The 22,516-nt window shown below is 37.0% G+C and overlaps 1 protein-coding gene across 1 annotated transcript; it reads left to right on the top strand.

Moving 5' to 3' along the window:
• Window positions 1-427: 427 nt before the first annotated feature.
• LOC104212949 (uncharacterized) lies at window positions 428-20,817 on the top strand. The gene is made up of 17 exons (XM_009762323.2): window positions 428-559; window positions 668-768; window positions 2,005-2,050; window positions 2,140-2,309; window positions 2,433-2,550; window positions 2,649-2,731; window positions 10,318-10,377; window positions 10,606-10,863; window positions 11,791-11,887; window positions 12,214-12,264; window positions 12,398-12,478; window positions 13,142-13,213; window positions 13,887-13,949; window positions 19,017-19,169; window positions 20,093-20,150; window positions 20,244-20,296; window positions 20,386-20,817. Exons 2-17 carry the CDS (start codon window positions 668-670, stop codon window positions 20,461-20,463), a joined length of 1,542 nt encoding a protein of 513 aa, XP_009760625.1. The 5' UTR covers window positions 428-559; the 3' UTR covers window positions 20,464-20,817.
• The last annotated feature ends 1,699 nt before the right edge of the window (window positions 20,818-22,516 follow it).

Genomic DNA, 22,516 nt, shown 5'->3' with positions numbered 1-22,516 from the left:
ATGCGATACTAAATTTTATCCCAAAATTAATTTTACTTATTTATCATACCAAACGACCTCTTAGTATCTCTCAATTCTTAATCGTTGTATTACCAACGATTTTAAGTTCGAGCCATAAAAATGAAATCGTCTATGATAAGAATGAAATTGTACCTTTAAATAAGAATTTCGATCCAAATACAAATTTAATCGGACACCAAAATAAATACGTACCTAATAGAAATAGATAGAAGTACTTTGAATTGTGACCTTGACCGTTACAATGTGGAACATGGATAGAAATTCAGTTTATTCAGCCATCTTTCTTGTACCCCTCAAAAGAAACGTAAACTATGCATTTAAAAGCAAAGCAAAACCCATTTTAGTCTTCTCTTCTTTATTTGTCTCTTTATTAGAAAACTTTAGTTACTATATTTGTTTTTTCCCACAAGAAAGAAAGAAAACAGATATATAATCTGTGGAGCGCATTCTCTTATAGCCAAAATTCTCTGAATTCCTCAATCTCATTCGTATTTCTAAACTAGCCACATCTTTCTGTTTTAGCCCTTCAACGCCCCAGGTAAATTCTCTATTAAACCCTTCAAAATTCTTATTTTTGAATCTAAATCTAGGTTTTCATGTTTAATTATTGAAAATGATTTATGGTAATTTTTTCAAATTTGTGTAGATGGAGATCGATAAAGCAATTAGAGAATGTGATGATGGAAGATTGAAGACTAAGTATAATAACGCCATTTACGTTATTAGAAGAGCGCTAGCTCTTTACTCGTAAGTTTCCAAAATCATTTGTAGATTCAACTTTATTGATCTGCTCTAAGTTTGTGCAATTTTAAACAATCAATGTTACTCCCTCCGTCCCAATTTCTGCGGCCCCGTTTGACTAAGCACCGAGAAATTGAAGACTTTTAAACTTGTGGTTTGTGTCACTATAATTGATTGCATTAAGTTCAAAAGGGAAATTTTTAAAGGTAAATTGTTTTTGAATGTAGAAAAAATGATATTCTAAAAAGGAAAGAATGACACATAAATTGAGAATGAGGGATTATTTGCAACTGGAAGGGACGTGGGAGTATAACATATAGAGTAATACTTCATTTTCAAGTTCACAGCATTGTGATATCAGAGCATATTATTATCTTGTTACCTTATATTATGCTGCTAAGCAATAAATGCACAAAATTTCACTTTTTGTTTGAAGTTGTTGAATTATTAGTAAGTGATGCTTCCACTTCGTTTTTTTTTCTATAAATTTATAACTATGATCGATTTGCTCATCTCGGCTATTCCACTGGGTACCTGCATCCTCTCAAGGGTGGAGTTAGAAGCTTGAGTACGGGTTCGGGTGAACCCAATGGCTTTGTCCAAACAATGTAGTTGTGTTAAGAAATTCGTTAAATATATACAAATATAATATTTAGAGCCCAGTTTTTAGCACTTGAAGTCTTTGTCCTAAAATTCACAACCCATAAAGTTGAAATCCTAGCTCTGCCTCTGCATCCTTTTACCAATATAGTAGGAGTAACTTTACCCGCCCAGATAGATGAGAAGAAATCAACTGCAAGTCTACACGCATAGATGCATAAGCTATACTCCCTCTATCCTTATTGTGTTGACCTAGCTGACATTTCTTGGATATTAAGGGGTTATAATTTGGATGAGGTATTATATCTAGATTCAGCAGAGAACTTGTGAAACTAATTCCTCGATTAAAAAGTGTATATAAGTGTCACATAAAATACAATAATGATATGGAACAATACTATTTATGTTAATTGGACTTTTGGAAAATGGTATAGTTTGTCTTTTAGAGAAAGAGGTCCTTTTTTTTTTCTCTATCCAAAAAATAGGATAATGGGTAAATAAAACAGGACGGAATGACTTGCATCTTTGAACATGATTTGATCTGAGAGCTATCACTACTACTTTTCTGTTTTAAAATGAAGTTGGCTAAGCATTTCTCAGCTTTCTTTGTTTTGATATTGCTTATGTCCCCACACTGAACAGTGTACAAGAGGTTGCGTTAAGCTTTAATGGTGGGAAAGATTCTACTGTAAGTTCTTTACGCCTTTCTTGGTGTTGAGGTATAAATAGTTCGTTTTCATAAATTTTTGACCACATATATGAATTTTTGTGATTCAGGTTTTGCTTCACCTGCTGAGGGCAGGCTGTTTTCTACATGAAGCTGAAGAAAATAATTCAGGAGGAAATGCAGCTGATGGCGGAAAGACATTCCCGATACGAACAATATATTTCGAGAGCCAATCTGCTTTCCCTGAGATCAACTCATTTACCTATGAAGCTGCAGCAACGTATGTGAGAAATGATAGTTTACCTTGAACCAATTTTATATAAAGAAGCTGATACAGTGGTGTCGCTGTATATGATGTCATCTCCCTTATTAATCATTTGGCTTGATCACTCTTCTCTTGCAGTTACAACATACAAATGGATATTATTAGACTTGATTTTAAATCAGGTCTGGAGGCTTTGCTAAAGGCAAATCCAATTCGAGCTATTTTTCTTGGTGTCCGAATCGGAGATCCTACTGCAGTAAATATTTAGTTAACTAATCCAACTAGTCAATGATCTTCTAAATGTAAACCAGTATGATCTGCGGCTGACCACTGCTTGTGGAACGTACTTTTCAGGTAGGTCAAGAGCAATTCTCACCTAGCTCGCCTGGGTGGCCACCTTTCATGAGGGTGAACCCAATTTTGGACTGGTCATACAGGTTTGGCTACACCTTATATGCAACTCATACACATGCAATATAAGTTGGTAAAACTGATGGGTGCAAATAAGAGGAAATAAAAAGGAAATCTAGCGGTTCTCAATCTTATTCTATTAGACTTTAAAACTTGAATCCAAGTAGGATATTAATTATCATCATACCTCACCATTTTCATCTGAGAAGAGACGACTACAAAATGCTTTTGCAGATTAATGTTAATATATTGTCGATATTGACATTCATTTGTTCTTCATGATTTTTCATGGAAATACTGTTAGAAGTATTAGTAGCCTTTTGAGTTTTTTTTTGAAGTGCAAACACTAGCTTCAAGTCCATTGACAGTTGGATTGAGATTAAAGCTTAATTATTCAAGGAGTGTAAGAAAGCAACTGTTGTTTCTAAGGATTTTAAATAAATTAATCCAAATGGAGGTCACTAGAACATGTTAAAAGTAGATAATGGTTGACTTGAACTATTTCTTTTATAAGTTGGTTCCCTCGAACTATAGAAGATCAATTATGTACTTAAGTGTTAAAGATAGCACTTCTGATGCATTGATGCTCGTAAGAGCTGCTTTTCTTGTTGAAATGCATGAAGAAAAGGGCCCCAGAAAGACAGCAGGCCGAAGAGATAAGGAAGAAAAAAGAGGAAGAGTTTATTGATTATCAAGCATGTTGGTCCTTACCTACAAGGAAAACCCTATTATAATACCAGGGACTGGTTTTGGTCTTTGTTTGGTGTTATTTTACGGTAAGGAGCTGTAAGATATTAATTGATGAAATCCACCAATGACAAGCATAAGACTATTGTTTATGGTTCCAATCAACCAGTTATCATAACTCCGATTCCAAGACACCCCAATGTCAAGGCATCATAGCATTGCTTCATTTCCTTATAGGCAAATTGCACATATAAAAGTGAAGGTGGAGTCGAAAGAGTTAAAGAATAGAGAGATTAAGGTGAGTGTGTGTCCTTGCCTATGCCCCCCCCCCCAAAATGAAAAAAAACAACCCTCCAACCATTGGAATTTTGTATTTGCTAGTATTTTAAGTGATTATGTTAGAAATTTAGAAATATTAGGTTCTTAAGTTAGATATCGTGTTTGTACTCTGTTTGACATTTATAAATGGTGTGTTATGGAGTTATAGATACATCTTTTCTTTTTGTTCTTTAAATCTTATTTTCTGGTAGCAGAATATCTATGCTCTTGCCCCTACCTTGAGAAGATAGAGAGGCTGTTTCCGATAGACGCCACTTGTGGGATTACACTGGATTTTTTGTTGTTGTTGTTGTTGTAGAATTCCTACGATCTTGACAGTGTCTTAAATAGCTTCCATTTATCCGAGGGTGATTGTGCCACTTGCCCTTTCGAAGTGTCTTTTTCCTCACAGTTGTACTTTCTTGACCTTTTATATGACTGTTCCAGCAGTACTGGTCCCGTTCCGGTGGTCGTGCCAGCGGCGACATGTCTATTTTCGATGAATTTTGCAACGTCACCCTTGTTCTGGTGATCATTCTGGTGGCACTGCTTTTTATTTTTCCACGAGCATTTCAGCATTTTTCTTGAACCCAATCCCCCAAACCTCCAACCTACCTACGGAAGTAGAGGGTCTCTTCTCTAGGCTATTCCTTTTGTGTCTGAGTATCTTAGCCATTCTTTCATTCACTATTTCTCCATTTTCTGATCATTTCTCTTGTAATTCTCTAGCAAGAATTACAAGAGAAATTCTTGTAATAGGTTGACAGAGCATGTTAGAAAATCTAACTCAACTAGGTTTCCTCACCTTGAGTTTGAGAGAGCAACAACAACAACAACAATGACCCAGTGTAATCCCACTTGTGGGGTCTGGGGAGGGTAGTATGTACGCAGACCTTACCTCTATTCTGAGGGGTAGAGAGGTTGTTTCCAGGAGACCCTCAGCTCAAGAAGACGACAAGAGACGGTATATTAGTATTATCAATAAAATCATAATAGAATAACAACGATATAAAAAAAACACGAAGTAGATGGAAAGTACACAATAACCAGTAGGTAAAGACCGGCATCAATAGAAACCACTAACATTCTAAAACTAAAACCTAACTGGCAAGTCTCACTCTGATGCGCCGAAGAAATATTCACAACTACCTCCTAACCTACAACTTTAATGCTCGACCTCCACAATTCCCTGTCAAAGGCCATGTCCTCAGTAATCCTAAGTCGTGCCATGTCCTGCCTGATCACCTCTCCCCAATACTTCTTGGGCCGTCCTATACCTCTCCTCGTGCCCATCACAGCTAGTCGCTCACATCTCCTCACCGGAGCATCAATGCTCCTCCTCTGAATGTGCCCGAACCATCTGAGTCTTGCTTCCCTCATCTTGTCCTCCATGGGGGCTACACCCACCTTCTCCCGAATAGCTTCATTCCTAATCTTATCTATCTTAGTATGCCTGCACATCCACCTCAATATCCTCATCTCTGCTACTTTCATCTTTTGGATATGTGAGTTCTTAACTGGCCAACACTCGGTCCCGTACAACATGGCAGGCCTAACCACTGCTTTATAACATGGCAGGCCTAACCACTGCTTGAGTTTGAGAGAGCGTGTTAGAATATTAAGTTATAGTGTTGGAATGTTAGAAGTGTTAATTTCATTAGTTAAATATTGTCCTACATTGGAACAAAAATTATGTGTATTATGATTTATGGGTGGCACCTATAAATAAGTGTCTCTTCTCTTCTTCTCTCAGTTGTTGGTCATGGCAAGTGATGGATGTGTGATTTTCCATTATATTTAATTGATTCAATATGGCAATGCAGGATTGAATGTTTTTTACTATCATTTTGAAGCATTACTTCCCTGGCACCAAGAAATAACGTTCAGAAGTATGACCTTTGGAACAAACAATCCAAGAAAGTTCAACCTTTGGAACAACCTAAAGGTCTAGAATCCAATGTAATCCAGCTAAGATAGAGATGACCAAACTCTTAGTCAATATCTCATTTTAAACTATTAGTCATGACTCAAGCAATTGACATTTTCTTTCACTACTCTCCCTTGTTGATTTGGTTGCTGTTAGATATGTACATAATGTAGTCTTGTCCCACATTGGAATAGGAGTAGTATGTCCTTGTATAGTATAGCTATAAATAAGGACCTCTTGTATTGTATTGAACATACAATATCAATATATCATATTTTCTTCCGTGCCTTCTCACATGGTATCAGAGCTATCGTGAGAGATTTATCGCTGTGCATAAATTCCAGCGATTCCGGGAAGTGAAATCAGTCACCGGAACCCTTTTTTCCGGCGATTTTTCAAAGTTGTTTTGCATCTGCTTTGTCTCGGTTAGTGTTGTGCAAAATCCAACACTACCACAAGAGTAGTCACTGTCCGGCGACCAAACCCCAGTGAAAATCTCCGGCGGTAGTGTAGCGGTCGGAAGAAAATTTTCCGGCAAAGTTCTGACGTCGCGTGGGCCACCTTGCGGCCATTTTTTGGCGACGATTCTTCAGGACAGATTATTCCCCTTGCAATTCCGAGCCTACCCATCCAGGTTACACCAAATTCCGACCACTTTTATATTTTTCCAGCGTGAACAGTGATTTCAGAAGTGGACTTCCGGCCATTTTTTGAAAAAGTTTCTTCAGAACAGTTGGGTCGTCTGGTAATTCCGATCCTACCCCTACTGTTTTTATTTCATTCCGACCACTTTGAATTTTTCTAGCTGCTACAGTAATATTCCGAGAGCTACAGTATTTCTGGCGTGAACATTGTTTTCCGACGCAGAACAATGTTTTGTTTTCCTGCTGTAAACAATGTTTTCTCAGCGATTTCTTCGGTTTTCCCAAAGGAGTTACTAATTTTCACTATTTCAAGTTAATCCTACTACTATTAATTGTAGCGACATGGGAACCGATACTTCGAATAGTCGGATGGTTTCTTTAGTGGATTATTTTGAGTTTCTTCAGTACAAAGCAGGTAAGCAGACATCTTCTGAGATAGCTTCCGTTGTTCAAACAGGTAATAGCGTGACTTGTGTCTCTCAATCTTCATCCTTTGAGTTTTGGGTCATTGATTCAGGTGCATCAGATCATATTTATGGTAACACATCTCTTTTCACTACTTTTCGTATTCTCAATCTCTTCCAAGAGTCACAATGGCCAATGGGTCTCAAACCATGGCAACTGCAATAGGTCAAGCAAGCCCAATTCCTTCCTTACCTTTAGATTTAGTTCTTTATGTCCCTAATCGTCCTTTTAATCTTATAGCTGTTAGTCGCCTAGCCAAATCACTTAAATGTGCCGTTTTATTTCTTGATGACTATGTTTTTATACGGGAACGCAGTACATGGCAGATCATTGGTACCGGGCGTGAATCAAATGGACTTTATTACCTTATCCTTGCTAAATCACATGGACTCACATCTTGTCTTCCTTCAACAACGTGTCTTGTTACTGATTCACCATATTACATAAATGGTTGGGACATCCTAGTTTGTCAAAACTTCAGAAAATGGTACCTGGTTTATCTCACTTGTCAGCTCTAGAGTGTGAGTCTTTCCTCGACGTATTGATAATCGAGTAGAGTCACCTTTTACTTTAGTCCATTCAGATGTTTGAGGTCCTAGTCGGGTCAGTTCTACCTTAGGATTCCGCTACTTTGTTAGTTTCATTGATGACTATTCTAGGTGCACCTTGATATTTTTGATAAAAAATCGATCTGAGTTGTTTTCTATTTTCCAGACCTTTCACGCTGAAATTCAAAATCAATTTGGGGTTTCCATTCGCACATTTCGTAGTGATAATGCCCGAGAGTATTTGTCTTTCCCATTTTAGCAGTTTATGAAATCTCATGGGATTATTCATCAAACATCTTGTCCGTACACATCTCAACAAAATGGAGTAGCTGAAGGAAAGAATAGACATCTTATTGAAACTGCTCGTACCCTACTCATGCAATCTCATGCTCCGTTGCGTTTTTGGGGGATGCAGTTCTTACATCTTGCTATCTTATTAATCGTATGCCATCTTCAGCTATCCAGAACCAAGTTCCATTTTCTGTTATGTTTTCCCACTTACCTTTGTTCTCCCTTCCACCCCGTGTCTTTGGAAACACTTATTTTGTCCATAACCTTACTCCAAGAACAAATAAGTTAGCTCCCCGTGCTCTTAAGTGCGTATTTCTTGGTTTCTCGAGAATGCAAAAAGGGTATCGATGCTATTCTCCTGACCTCCAGCGGTACCTTATGTCCGCTGATGTTACCTTCTTTGAAACCCAATCATACTTCACAGGTCCATGTAATCACTTAGATATTTCTGAGGTACTACTAGTCTCTTCTTTTGGAGATTCAGTCACTCTCCTATCCATCTTCCTCTACATCTCCAGCTCCACCACCTATAGCTCCCGTTCCACCATCTATAGCTCCAGTTCCACCACCTATAGGTCCAATTCATCCACATAATCCAGTTCAACCTTCTGTAGCTCCGCCACTCTTGACTTATCATCACCGTCTACATCCAGCATCAGGCCCAGGTGATTCCTACATCAGATTCTGCACCTACTGCGGACTTGTTTCCTCTTAGTCAACCAATTGCACTCCGCAAAGGTGTACGGTCCACACTTAATCCTAATCCCCACTATGTTGGTCTAAGTTATCATCGTCTGTCGTCACCTCATTATGCTTTTATATCTTCTTTGTCCACTGTTTCTATTCCTAAGTCTACAGGTGAGACACTATCTCATCCTGGATGGCGACAGGCTATGATTGACGAGATGTCTGCTTTACATGCGAGTGACACTTGGGAGCTTGTTCCTCTTCCTGCAGGTAAGTCTACGATTGGTTGTCGTTGGGTTTATGCAGTCAAAGTCGGCCCGGATGGCCAGGTTAATCGGCTTAAGGCTCGTCTTGTTGCAAAAGGATATACCCAGATTTTTGGGCTTGATTATAGTGATACTTTCTCTCCCGTGGCTAAAGTAGCATCTGTTCGTCTTTTTTTTGTCCATGGCTGCTGTACGTCATTGACCTCTTTATCAATTAGATATTAAGAATGCTTTTCTCCACGGTGATCTTGACGAGGAAGTTTATATGGAGCAACCACCTGGTTTTGTTGCTCAGGGGGAGTTTAGTGGTTGTGTATGCAGATTGCGCAGGTCACTATATGGTTTGAAACAGTCCCCTCGAGCCTGGTTTGGTAAGTTCAGCACAATTATTCAGGAGTTCGGCATGACTCGTAGTGAGGCCGATCACTCTGTGTTTTATCACATTCTGCTCTGAATCTGTGTATTTATCTGGTGGTTCATGTTGATGATATTGTTATTACTGGCAATGATCAGGATGGTATTACTAATCTAAAGCAACATCTCTTTCAGCACTTCCAAACTAAGGATCTGGGAAGACAAGTATTTTCTAGGTATTGAGGTCGCTCAGTCTAGCTCAGGTATTGTTATTTCACAGCGGAAATATGCCTTAGACATTCTTGAGGAGACTGGAATGATGAGTTGCAGACCTATTGACTCTCCTATGGATCCGAATGCTAAGCTTCTGCCTGGACATGGGGAGCCTCTTAGAGACCCTACGAGATATAGGAAGTTGGTTGGAAAATTGAATTACCTCACAGTGACTAGACCTGACATTTCTTTTCCGGTGAGTGTTGTAAGTCAGTTTATGGATTCTCCCCGTGATAGTCACTGGGATGCAGTTGTTCATATTCTTCGGTATATAAAGTCAGCTCCAGACAAAGGATTACTATTCGAGGATCGAGGCCACGGGCAGATTGTTGGGTACACAAATGCTGATTGGGCAGGATCACCTTCTAATAGACGATCTAAATCTGGATATTGTGTTCTAGTAGGAGGTAATTTGGTCTCGTGAAAGAGCAAGAAACAAAATGTAGTTGCTCTATCTAGCGCCGAAGCGAATTATCGGGCCATGACTATGGCAACGTGTGAGTTAGTTTGGGTTAAGCAGTTGCTCAAGGAGTTAAAGTTCGGAGAAATCATCAGGATGGAACTAGTGTGTGATAACCAAGCCGCTCTTTCATATTGCGTCAAATCCGGTGTTCCATGAAAGGACTAAACACATTGAGATCGACTGTCACTTTGTCAGAGAAAAAATACTTTCGGGAGATATTGTTACAAAGTTTGTAAAGTCGAATGATCAACTAGCAGATATTTTCACTAAGTCTCTTACTGGTTCTCGTATTAGTTACATGTGTAACAAGCTCGGTACATATGATGTGTATGCACCGGCTTGAGGGGGAGTGTTAGATATGTACATAATGTAGTCTTGTCCCACATTGGAATAGGAGTAGTATGTCCTTGTATAGTATAGCTATAAATAAGGCCCTCTTGTATTGTATTGAACACACAATATCAATATATCATATTTTCTCCCGTGCCTTCTTACAGTTGCATCACTGTTTTTACCTAGTTCAGGGTTTTGCATGCCCTTTTCAATGGAAGATGTTCATTTGGCAAATTTTCTTTGATTTCAACTGCCATGATTTTGTGTATTTTTGATGGCCTTGGTGATCCACTTTACTGTTTGTTTCTCATGTTGGATGAATTAAAATAACTAACCTGCAAAGTTTGATGCGACAGAGATGTATGGGCGTTCCTATTGGTATCCAAGGTTCAGTACTGCAGTCTTTATGATCAGGGGTAATTTTCTGTTGTGTCACTTCAAAATTTTATTAGATTCATCATCCTGCAATTACACGAAAAATATGAAATCTTAATCTCTCTTTCAATTTTGGAGATTTATACTAGCATCTCTGGTATTGCTGATCTGATTTGTGCTACTCAATACTCATGAATTATACTTTGGAACTTCAACTTCCAGAGCTATACTCATTGATTTGACCATCTATTTGTTTACTGCTCTTGTAGGTATACCTCAATTGGGAGCATTCATGACACTGTTCGTAATGCACTTTTGTGCATCAGGAACTCCGACAATAGTGAAGAGAAGTTTAAACCTGCCTATTTACTTGCTGATGGAAGGTTGGAAAGAGCTGGAAGGGTAAAGAAGAACTCCTCTCTGGTGTGTGGGAAATTATCTTCTATTAGCAATGGAGTGAAAATGGAGAATTTGAATTCCGGCAGCATGCTTACTGCCTCGATTATTACTGTGGGGGATGAAATTTTGTAAGTTATTGTTGCTTGACATTTGTATTTGATGATCCTTGTACCATGTTCACATGCTCTTCTAAGTGGCTTCTTCTCATTATATGTAATTTTTGTTGGATTTCTGCCATATCTTTATCACTGATATTGTCCTTTAGCGTGTGTTCTTTTGAATTTTCTATTGATTGTTAGGACTTCATATTCTAGTTTTTGGTTCTTCTATGATCGGCTGTTATTGAACCTGAGAGTATTTATTAAAAGTTATAAATTGTTGAACCTGAATGTGCTTTAGTTGTTCTTGAAACACACAATCTCTTGGGTAACTAAATTTCCTGCAAGTGAATCAAATTTCTGCAATCACATAGTTTCTCCCTAACCCAGCTATCTCAGCTGATTTTTGGAAACAAGTTATCCTCTATTTCAATGGAAATTTCCCTCTAATTGAACTCTTGAGTCTATAATACAGAAGGAATATAACAATCATATTTTGAAGTGTAAACGAAATTGGCGTTTTATATTAGAAGATTTCATTTGAATTTTGTATTCTTTATCTGGTTAAATGGATATAATATTTTTTCATAGGCATTTAGTCAAACGACAGTGACTTGATGAGAGGCAGAGCATGGTCTTGGATTCTAGTTGATGTGTCACATTAACTCATTTTGACTTTCTCTTTTGGTAACCGGATGGACATAAGGAGACACCTTCAATTTTCTGTGCATTGGTCAAATTAGATGTTTACATTTTTCGTTTTCTATGCGGTTACGTGTAATGCAGAATATAGTCCATCTTTTCAGTTTGCTCTACATTAACTCAGCCATTTGAGGCAGAGAGCTAATAGGCTAGGGACAAGTGAATATATATTCGCTCTGAATCTAAAATCTAATATTCCATGCCGTCTACATCTGCTTGCTTATCAGATATTTTTCTCTTGGTTCCATAGCTCAGGTTTGGCACTGTAGAGGACAAATTGGGGTCTATGTTGTGTAAAAAGCTCCATTCTATTGGTTGGGCAGTATCGCGAGTTGCTGTCACTCGAAATGATGTAAGTAATATGTTATTGGGAGCTTTTGCAATTGTTTGAACTGTGCATGCAGTCAGAAGAAAGATGTCAAAGGTAGAAATAAAATCCTCTCTAATAAGCTTCAGGGAAAAAATGGATAGCTTAACCCGAATATCTCCCTAGTAATTGGAAAAGATTCATTACCATTCCAAGCCAATTATTAGCTAGAACAGTCAATTGTAATTGCTTTCCTGAAGCACGCCGGCTTTTTCCTTTATTTGCCACCTTGATAGTTGAGAAACCTTAAACCTTTTTAATTTGAAATTTATTCTAATCTCCATTTGTAATCTCGTCCTTCTCAATTTCAGATAGATTCTGTAGCCGAGGAAGTAGAGAGACAGAAGTCCACAGATGATATGGTAAGAAGCATTTGTCAGTATGGATTGTATCGTAGTCCAGTCTGCATCAGTTTTGTATGTCTGTCTGTACTTGTCTGTGAGGAAATACTACCAGCTCTGAGCATAGGTTTTAAAAATTGTTATCTTCCAACAGGTACTTATATTTGGCGGGATAGGCCCATTGCATTCAGATGTTACTGTAGCAGGAGTAGCAAAAGCCTTTGGTGTTCGCATGGTACATAATATTGATCCTTCTGCGTGCTTTTAATCCACGACTTAGCCTGAGCAATAGCTTCTGAATGATTTAACTTTGTAGCATGGAAACTTTTAAACTATTTGCATGTCTGGCTGATGTGGCATACGTTGCAAACTTGATGTGCCATGTGTCGTACGCTGTTGGCTGCTTTCATTAAGTAATTTCCCTCATTGGTGTGTGTTGTGTTCTCTCAGAGAACACATCTGAAGTTGTAATTCCTTGCTTTTATTTTCTTTTCTACTGGGATGGATGGTTTAGTCAAGTTAATAGTTTAAATGAAGGTACAGGTCTTAGAGAAGGATGATCAAACATCTAATTTTAAATTACCATGGATAAGTCACCTAGATACTTTATTGGTAAATGTATTTGATGCATAGATGTCTATGATTATGTGTTTATAAATGTGAATATGGTTTTTACATATAGGTTTAGATATGTTAATACAACTATAATGCTTTAAATAATTAAATATTCACTATTACTTTAGTTTTATAATCCTTGTGTCATTCTGCATGTTCGAAAGATACGACAGTGGTGCCAGAGTCTGTGATATTTATGAAACTCTTTCAAAAATGTTATTTGATATTTCGCTTTACACTGATATATCAGTGTCTCAAATCTTTCCATTACTTTCTTTTTCAGGCTCCTGATGAAGAATTTGAAGAACATCTGAGGCACCTTATAGGTGAAAAATGCTCCGGTGACAAGAACGAGGTCAGAGCTTTTCTTTAATGCAATATTGTGGGCAAGAATGGCACAGTGTTGTTACTATCGTACCTGTGCTTTTTGAGTTTGGTGCTTCAGTTACTTTCTATTGCACTGGTATTAAGAAATCTCTCATTTCATTCTGTTAGGAGTCGATTGAAAGTTTAAATGAAAAAGCTCCTTGATAGGCTGGAATCCAGTTTACATGAACAAAATTGTATTTTTTTCTTGAAACCTTGGAATTCATTTCTGCACCTTGATTGGTAAATTAGCTGAATAATATTAAGGCTTTTTCAATATAGTTCTCATATCCGAAATATTAGACATCCAAAGCAAGTAATAACCTGAACGGTAAGGAAAAGCTTGGAGATATTACTTTTCTACAGGATGAATCAGCCTTTTCAGACGCATTTCCATTTATGATTACATGCACTAGAAAGATCCTGACCCAAAAGTTTCAAGTCCTGATACTTTTCTTCAAGGCAGTTCTGGAATTCGTGTCATTCCAGAGATTGTTCCACTAAACTGATTTTGAAATTATGTACCATCTTGTGTGCCCATCAACTAACTGACTCTGAAAGATACAAATTAAATAAGTGGAAGGAAGAACATACTTATTTATCATTTTCAGGAAAAACATCCTTATTTATAAAGGTAACCCTTGTTTCTTTTCCTATTCCAGATGGCGCTGTTGCCCGAGGGTATTACAGAATTGTTGCATCATGAACAGCTACCTGTGCCTTTGGTATGTTGGCCATTATCTGAACTATGATGGTTATTTTAAGTTCTTTCTGTAGTTTTGACATTTTATTTCTTTTAGTGTAAAATAATATCCAACTTCATTCTCAACCATTATATATTTTGCTAAGTTTTTGTTTTTATATTGTGTTAAAACATCTTCAATCGCACTTAGAGAGGACGTTTAGACGTAGGTACATTTTCTAATTATTGTTTTCAATTCAAGGTTTGTTTAATTTGCTGAGTTTTTGTTTGTATGTTGTCTTAAAAAATTTTCCACACACCTTGAGGATTGTTTAGGCTTAAGTATAAATATTGTTTATATTTATTTATGGAAGTAGCTTTAATGAAACTCACATGCAGCTTACTGCCCTGAAAACTGTCTATTTTTAAGTAAGAAGCTATCAGCCCCTAGAATGGTCTATCTTTCTAAACAATGTTGCTCGGATCCTTCAAAAAAAATTCTGCATCCTTGACCATCCGACACAATTTGGATGTGGGTGTGGGATTTGCACCAGATTTGGTCAAAATCTAACTTGGGTGCTGTGACTATACCTATGGCCAAGAAGTTTAGGTTGACTGGATATTTGGTTTGATTTTTGGTTTATGTCATATGTATATTCACATAAGTACTAGAACAATTTGCTATTTTACAATATACCGTATGAATAAAATATTAAGGGTTTAGTTTTTACCAGAGTACTTTTTGCTCTGGCTATTAAAGACAGTTATTTCGACCACAATTGCTTTTTGCTTTCTAGTTACTAACAAAGCTCAAGAAGCATAAATAGATAATGATAGATTCGAACCAAAATTCTGGAAAAACTAATTACTTTTCTCCGTTCAAACTATTATATACTCCTTCTTTCCCAATTTATGTGACGCACTTTCCTTTTTAGCCTGTCCTAAAAAAGGAATGATACCTTTCTATATTTAGGAACAATTTAATTTTAAACTTTTCATTTTACCCTTAATAAGATGATTTATAGCCACACAAATATTTATATTAGATTACAATATATATTTATAGCAATTTATAACTATGCAATAGACACTTCCCACTCAACTTAATTGACAGGAATGGATTTAAATTACCTTGTAAATCGAAAATAAGTTACTTTTCAACAATCTTAAATAACTAATTGGCATATATATTATTAGTTGTATCCTAGCATCAGTGTATATCCACACTCGGATCCATACCCCCAAATCCCAAAATTCATGTGATGACGAATCCGACCTCTAGATCCACACTCGTATTTAATACCTGACCCATATCCGACCAACATAGTTTTCCAACCATAAGTAGCTTGTTCTATATTTGCTGGTCGTTTTTATTTCCATTTTGTTCTGGTCATTACATTCATGTTATGTCTCTATCAGATGTCTACCTAGTGTCCAAGTGGGTGGTCCAATTGAAAATTTTGCTTTATTTTTATATTTTTGTATATTGAGCCCGTTTGGCTTAGCTGATTTAGAGTAGCTGATAAGCATTAGGTGCTGAAAAGCACTTTTAAGTGCTGAAACTGATTTAAAAATAAGCAGTTACGTGTTTGGATAAAAGTGCTGAAATTGATAATAAAAAACTGAAGAACTGGGTATACGAAGAGTTTTGTTTTAAAAATAAGTATTTTAGGGATAGAATAGTAAATATTTTGGTCAAACCTAAAGTGCTTATAAGCTGAAACTTGATAAGTTGGAGGAGACCAACTTATGACTTTTGGCTTATTTTTGGCTTATAAGCACTTAACTAATAAGCACTTTTAATTTTGCCAAACGCATAGATAAGCCAAAAAGTGCTTATAAACCAGTTTGACCAGCTTATAAGCTTAGCCAAACACCCTCATTGTCATCTACTAAATTGATTTGCCAAGCTCTATTGTCAAAATTGGAGATTCAGTTAGTTAGGCCTTTCCTTTGATGCTACTTAATAAATAGCACGCTAGGAATAATTTCTCAAGTTCCATGTACTTTAATTTTTTGAATTTGGAAATCAAATAAGACATTCTTTTCATCAAGTGGTAAAACACCTTAAAAGAGTGGCATAGGGTGCAAAAGGCAAGTGACAACCTCATAATTTATTTAAGCGAGTGGAAGGCGGTTTTAGTAGATTTGTTTTTCATGCAGTGAATCAATTCTCATTCATACTGATTTGAGAGTATCCAACAAAAAAGATCCAAACGGCTGAATGTATCTAGCTATAAGTCAGGACCTTTTTTTCTTGGTAACTAACAGTTTTTGTATTAATCACCAGTAAACTTTACATATCCATGGCCTGCTTATAACTCAGCAGCTATCAATCTTACAGAAACTAAAGCCTTACACTAACTGTCTATATCAAAACATAAAATGTTGCACCGTGCTACTAATCCCAGTGGTGGCTCGTAAGTTGCATATGTAGGCTACGTCTCGTGCAATACTATCAACTCCTCTGCTTCTCTTTTCAAACAATCGCAGGTTCCTTTCTATCCAAATGAAGTGAGTTAACTCAGCATATACCATCCTATAGACTTGTGCTCGTTGTGTTTTACCCTTGGCACATTGTACAACCCAGTGCATATGTTGTTCCCAATTATCCCTAGCAACATCCTGCCTTTACATCCATTGTAGGATTCTCTGCCACAACTCCTTAGTGTTCCCTGATCTCATCATGAGCTTGGCATAAAGAGCACCTGGAATCTACAACTAGTCCCCATTGTATCAACCTATCTGCAGTCAACATTCTCCCATGTAGTTGTAGCCACATGGTAAATATAGATTTTGGCCTGGCATTGTTTTGAAACATCAGGCATTTCCAGTTAACTCTTGGTTTGTCTCCCAACAGCTGCAAGTAGAAGCTTCTGATCATACTCTTTCTTTGATGCTAATGATGATGCACTGTTGAAGTGTTGTTCTAGTATTTAGAATCTGTCTCACCATCCAACTTGCTTGTTGGGCAATTGCCACCTCTTCAAAGTTTTTGTCTTTGATGTAGAAAGCATGTATCCATCTTATGCATAGTCGATCTTGCTTGTTTGCTACATCCCAACAGACTTTAGCTAGAGCAGCCTTGTTCCATGGATGCAAATTAATCAAGTTTAGGCCCCCACTTGATTTAGGTGTACACATTCAGACATTCTATCCCAGGCTACCAGAGCCGTTTTTGTGATCACATTTATCCCAGACCAGATGTAGCTTCTGCAGTATGAATCAATCATCTTCAAGACCCTTTGAAGGCAAAGTAAACAGCTGCGACCAATAGAATTGAATACCAAATAGCACAGTTTGAACAAGCTGTACTCTACCAGCATATGATAATTTCTTTGCTGCCCAGGAGGAGATCTTTGCAACTATCTTCTCTATCAAAGGTTGCCACTGTATCAATGAAAGCTTCTTTGTAGCAAGTGGGATACCTAGTATTTGAACGGCAGTTCCCCCAATGTAAAGCCTAAATGTTGCAGGATATCCATTCTTACAGCACCAAAGCACACTGAGCTTTTCTCCAGATTTGCCTGTAGCCCTGATACTTGAGGAAATTGACTAAAAACATCTATGAATAGCAGAGATTGAGGGAAGGTCACCTCTAGCAAATAAAAGAAGGTCATCTGCATAACAAGAACCTTTTTTGTTCCTGTAGAAAATACTTTTTTGTTTGTATAAAAAGAAGATCAGTTTTATAGAAGAGCTGTCCATTTTGGTTATCACTTTGGAGGTGAAATTTTCGAGGTCTTCTGTGGACATGTCGAAACATCTTTTTAGATGCATGTAGCAACTAGTAGACTTTTGTCCTCAATACCAAAGAGCCATATTTGAAGACCGAAGCTAAGGAACCAGCCAAATATTCAAAATGCATTTTTTTATAGTATGATTGATATAGTTCTCTTTGTCGTTACTCATCTTGTCTTGATAAAAAAATACTAGTTGCGTTGCCTATAAAAAAGAAAAGAAATTACACTTATATCCAAAGGACGATGTTCTTAAATCTGAAGCTATCACATCTGAATAGGCACACATTTATGACTCTTCAACTTTCCCCTTTTCTGTTTTTCTGTTAGCAGGAGGGGGCGTGGGACTTATTTACCTACTACTTACAAGCATAGTTTTGATTGGGCCCATGCAGTCATTATCTAAAATATAAATCTTCTATGGATTCTTCCTCTTGTCGCCGAAGTTTGGCCAGCAATGTTTTTAATCTGACTCTATTATTATATCCAAATAGGCACACATCTAAAATTCGTCATCTTTCCTATTTTTTGTTTTCTCTGGTTCCGTCGTCTTTAGAGATATGCATGTTTGTGTTCAAATAAGTGTGAGGTTTAGAGATCCTCTGGTTTTATAGAAAAACTAATTCATCTTAAAATATTGCATATTTGAGTGAAAAGGGCTCAATAGAGCCAAATGGATATGATGATTTCCCCCTTAGATTCTCTCGACAACTTTTTGAACTTCGTTAGCTCCTTGGTACTAGAATAGTCTTTTTGTAATTGAGCTAACAAAGTCTTTTTTGCTTCCATAACTTTTGTATTATTATGCATCTTCTTGACGCCAACGATGAAATCTATTATTACTTCATCAAAAAGAGCCAAATGGATATGATGATTCATTTAACCGAGGGCGCAAATAGAGCTGAATGGATATGGGTGATTCATATAATTGATCCCAATTTATGTAGGGATTGAGGCATGGTTGTTGCTATTGTTGCAAGTTTTCGTTCTAGATATTTGTAGTGGTAGTGTTTGATTGAATGCCCTAAGCTGCTTATTGGCCTTTGAAGTTTTTTTTTTTTTTTACAAAAAGCTGGATTTTATTAAAGAAAAAGAAAAGAGGAAACTCTTGATGATATAAGAAATTGGATCACATAGAACTAACAATTTTTTTGGCTTATGCAAAGCTGTCAATATGGTTAACAAATATGGAAAAAGCTGATTGCTGACAGTGAAGCTACCTTGTCTTTGCCTCGATTTCCCTCTTTAATTTCATTCTTTTAATTACATGGGGCTGTTTTATATTCATATTCCTGCTGACACTCTTACCTATTTGTTTAAGATACTTATGAAGTAAAAAAAAATTAGCATGTGCATTTTGTTTTTTGTAGATCAAGTGCCATAATGTGATTATTCTCACTGCGACAAATGTTGTAGAGCTGGATCGGCAATGGGATTGTCTGATCGAATTGGCAAAATCTAATGGCATCCTGGTATTGATGGATCCATTTGTATCAAAATGCTTTGCAACAACTCTTTCTGATGTGAGAGCTACGTAACCCTTTCTTAGATTCTTTTATGCCCCTTTTTATAGTTTCCTTCTTGATGTGTAATATTTAGAACTACTGAAGTCATTTCCTTTTATATCATGAGTATTTTTGAACCCTTGTTCCCCATGTGCTAGTAAGTGGCCTTTCCAAGCTTCTTTTTTTCCAAACTGTTTCATGTTAGGACGAAAGACTCCTGCTTTCGCCTTTCTTATGGGAACTCCTCTCCCTGGTTTGGCTAACTATTGTCTTTTATGTTTTCCTTGGAACTTGAAAATTGTACCTGACAAATTTTTGATTATCACTAGGTTCTAGTTCTGAAAAGCAAATTTCCTTTTTGCTGTACTAGACTTCATGAAGAATGTATAAATCTGTAGTTCCCATATTGTAAATGAGAAGTGAAGAAAAATATGAATTGTTAATAAATCAGGTAAATAATATTCTCAGTCCCTTACAACAGATTTGAACTTGCATACTAAATGAACTGAAGCATTGGAAAGGACTTGTCATAGCAGAAAAAGGCACCACAGTCCAGTGAACTTAAGATCCTTTTCCCATGTTTTTCTTATGTGCTCATACAAGGATAACGTTTCTAGAAATCCTAGATCTGCATATGCTTATAGCTGAAAAATGCATATGCTCAAATAACTTTCACTTTATCTATGTGCTGCTAGCATTCTTAGTGCAATTAAGTTGATGTAATGGAACCTGCTCTGTATTGCGGCTATCATGCAATCATCGTTACAGATACTTGAGATAACAATATATCTATTCGTTCATCAATGGAGTATCATTAATAGTATTTTACACCCTGGATAACCTTCTAGAATTTCAGTTATCACATAATGTCAGAAATGGATATTTAATACTTCTTATTTTGTCCTATTCCATTGATCATTACGCGTCACTCTGTATTGCAGGTCGAAGTTGCTCAACCTCTGTCAAAGCTTTGCGCTCAGTTCCCTGATCTTTACATTGGTAAATCATATTTTTTTGACCCCCTCCCCCCCCCCCGAGTCCATCTACTTTTTTCCTCCTTCCTGACTCTTACCTGTTTTCTTGGATATGAAGGAGGCTATCGCAGATCAAGAGAAGGCCCTCTTGTAATTACATTTGAAGGAAAGGTAAAGACCTCTTGATGAAGATGTCACATTGGCTTTGAAGCATTTTCTTTTTTCATCAAAGTTGAATAGGATTTGTTGTGTTGCTGTAGGATCTATCAAGAATAGAAGCTGCTTCTCAGTCGTTGTGCCAGAAATTTCATGCCGGTGCATTCTCTGAAATTGAGTGACACATGCATTTTCCAGACTGTTTCCTATCGTCATCCTTTCTTGGCTTGCATATCCAAGTTATATTTGCCTAAAATGGCCTCTAAATCTTGGACATATAAATGCCAAAAAGGAGATTACAGGTTTAACGACTTCCCCGCGACAATGAAATAGAAGGATGGGCTCACCAGAAAAAGGAAAAAAAAAAAAATCAAGAGGAAATAATCGCCTCAAAAAGGGAAGGGAAAGGAGTAACTTTATTTTCAGATTTGACCGCAATGCGAATGCCAATATTTACTATTTCATAAAGTTTAAGACACAATTACTTAAAGCTTATTGAAATTCTGGGATCTAACAAGGCTTTCTTTGACACAGTATCTCTCATTTTCTGGCCTAGTAGTTTATCTTCTGCAATTTACTTGGTTACATTATGTTATTATCTGTCACTTTCTTAGCTCCTTGTAAAGCTGTGGCGTCTATCTGCTTCCTAAATGAAGACTTGAAGATAGTGAAAAACAAGTTGGAGAAAATTAATAAGATACAACACAACCCCCTCTAACCCAATGTATATATATATATATATATATATATATATATATATATGACACAATTGCTATTTAGGACTTGAATTTTTTTTTTCTTGATTACAAATTTCTGAAATATTTTTCCCAATGTCTTTAACTCTGAAAATGTTTAGTTTACATTAAATCAAAAGTTAAGAAAGTTTGAATATACTGAAATTCATGTTGTTTCAGCTTGGGCATTTTGTCTAACAAAACTTGTTCCAGTTACACATTTACAAATAATAACAAACCCAGTGTAGTCCCACTAATTTGGATTAACTAATATTTTCTATGAGAAAAGTAATAATTTAAAGAATAATCTAATTGCCTTCAGTAACTCATAATACGTGTAGTAAGCTTTTCAGTGAATAGGTCTTTATGTCGCCTTTAGTATTAGCGATCTACATTCAGTGACGCTGAAGTTGCCACTAAAAGTGAGACTCTAAGTCGCCTTTTAGTATTGGCGACCTACATTCAGTGACGCCGAAGTCGTCCGTAAAAGTGTTCTTTACGTCGTCATTATTATTGTCTTCCTACATTCAGTGACGACAAAGTCACTAAAGTCTAAAAGTGGCCTTTTATATTGACAGCCTACATTGAGTGACGACTATACATATATGATACAATTGCTTTTTTTTTTTTATGACCGAGAAATCCTTCTGGGCCGATCCTTTGAACCAACCGCAGCCTTCAAAACTCGGTGGATAATGGACCTGCCCCTCTACCCTTCTCCACTTAAATACCAGGTTTTGCTTTGCGCGTGGGGGCTTGAACCTGTGACCTAAGACAACTCGGTGGATAATGGGCCGGCCCCTCTACCCTTCTCCACTTAAATACCAGACTTTACTTTGCATGGTGTGGGGGCTTGAACCTGTGACCTAAGACACAAATCTACCACCCTTTGCCACTTGAGCTAGGCCCGGGGGGCTATATGATACAATTGCTATTTAGGACTTGAACAATTTTTTTTCTTGATTACGAATTTCTGAAATATCTTTCCGAATGTCTTTCACTTTGAAAAAGTTTGGTTTTTATTGCTTTTCCTTTCCCTCCTTCGCTTACGATTACTTCCAATTTCAATAGGTTCTAGTTAATGCATCGATAAGAACCCGATAATCCCCCGTATATGGAGCCACAATCATTTCGTCTGGCGTGTACTCTCGGGTCACCATTCCTCCGAGTACGATAAAGTGAAAGGAGACAAGACTCAACTCCCCTGCTTTGTCAATCACTGTCGTCTCATCTATTTTATTATATTCTCGAAAGTGTATAGACAGAAGGTCTTTTTTTGGACTGTCTTGTTTTCAGGCCTCCACGGTCATCCGGGTTCTCTACTCAGCTTCAACTTTCCTATTTGTCTAACAAAACTTGTTCCAATTACACATTTACAAGACTGACAACATTCCCTCCTAGCTGCAATGGCTTCAATTGTTCTTTGATCCATTTTCTAAGAAGAAATATATTTTGTTGTTATTGAGGATACAATATCTAATATCTGGTGCTAAACTGAAAA

Source organism: Nicotiana sylvestris, chromosome 7 (assembly GCF_000393655.2).
Source record: "Nicotiana sylvestris chromosome 7, ASM39365v2, whole genome shotgun sequence".
NCBI lineage: Eukaryota > Viridiplantae > Streptophyta > Magnoliopsida > Solanales > Solanaceae > Nicotiana > Nicotiana sylvestris.
The sequence above is the reverse complement of the archived record's forward strand: the minus strand, read 5'-3'. Positions and strand labels throughout refer to the sequence as shown.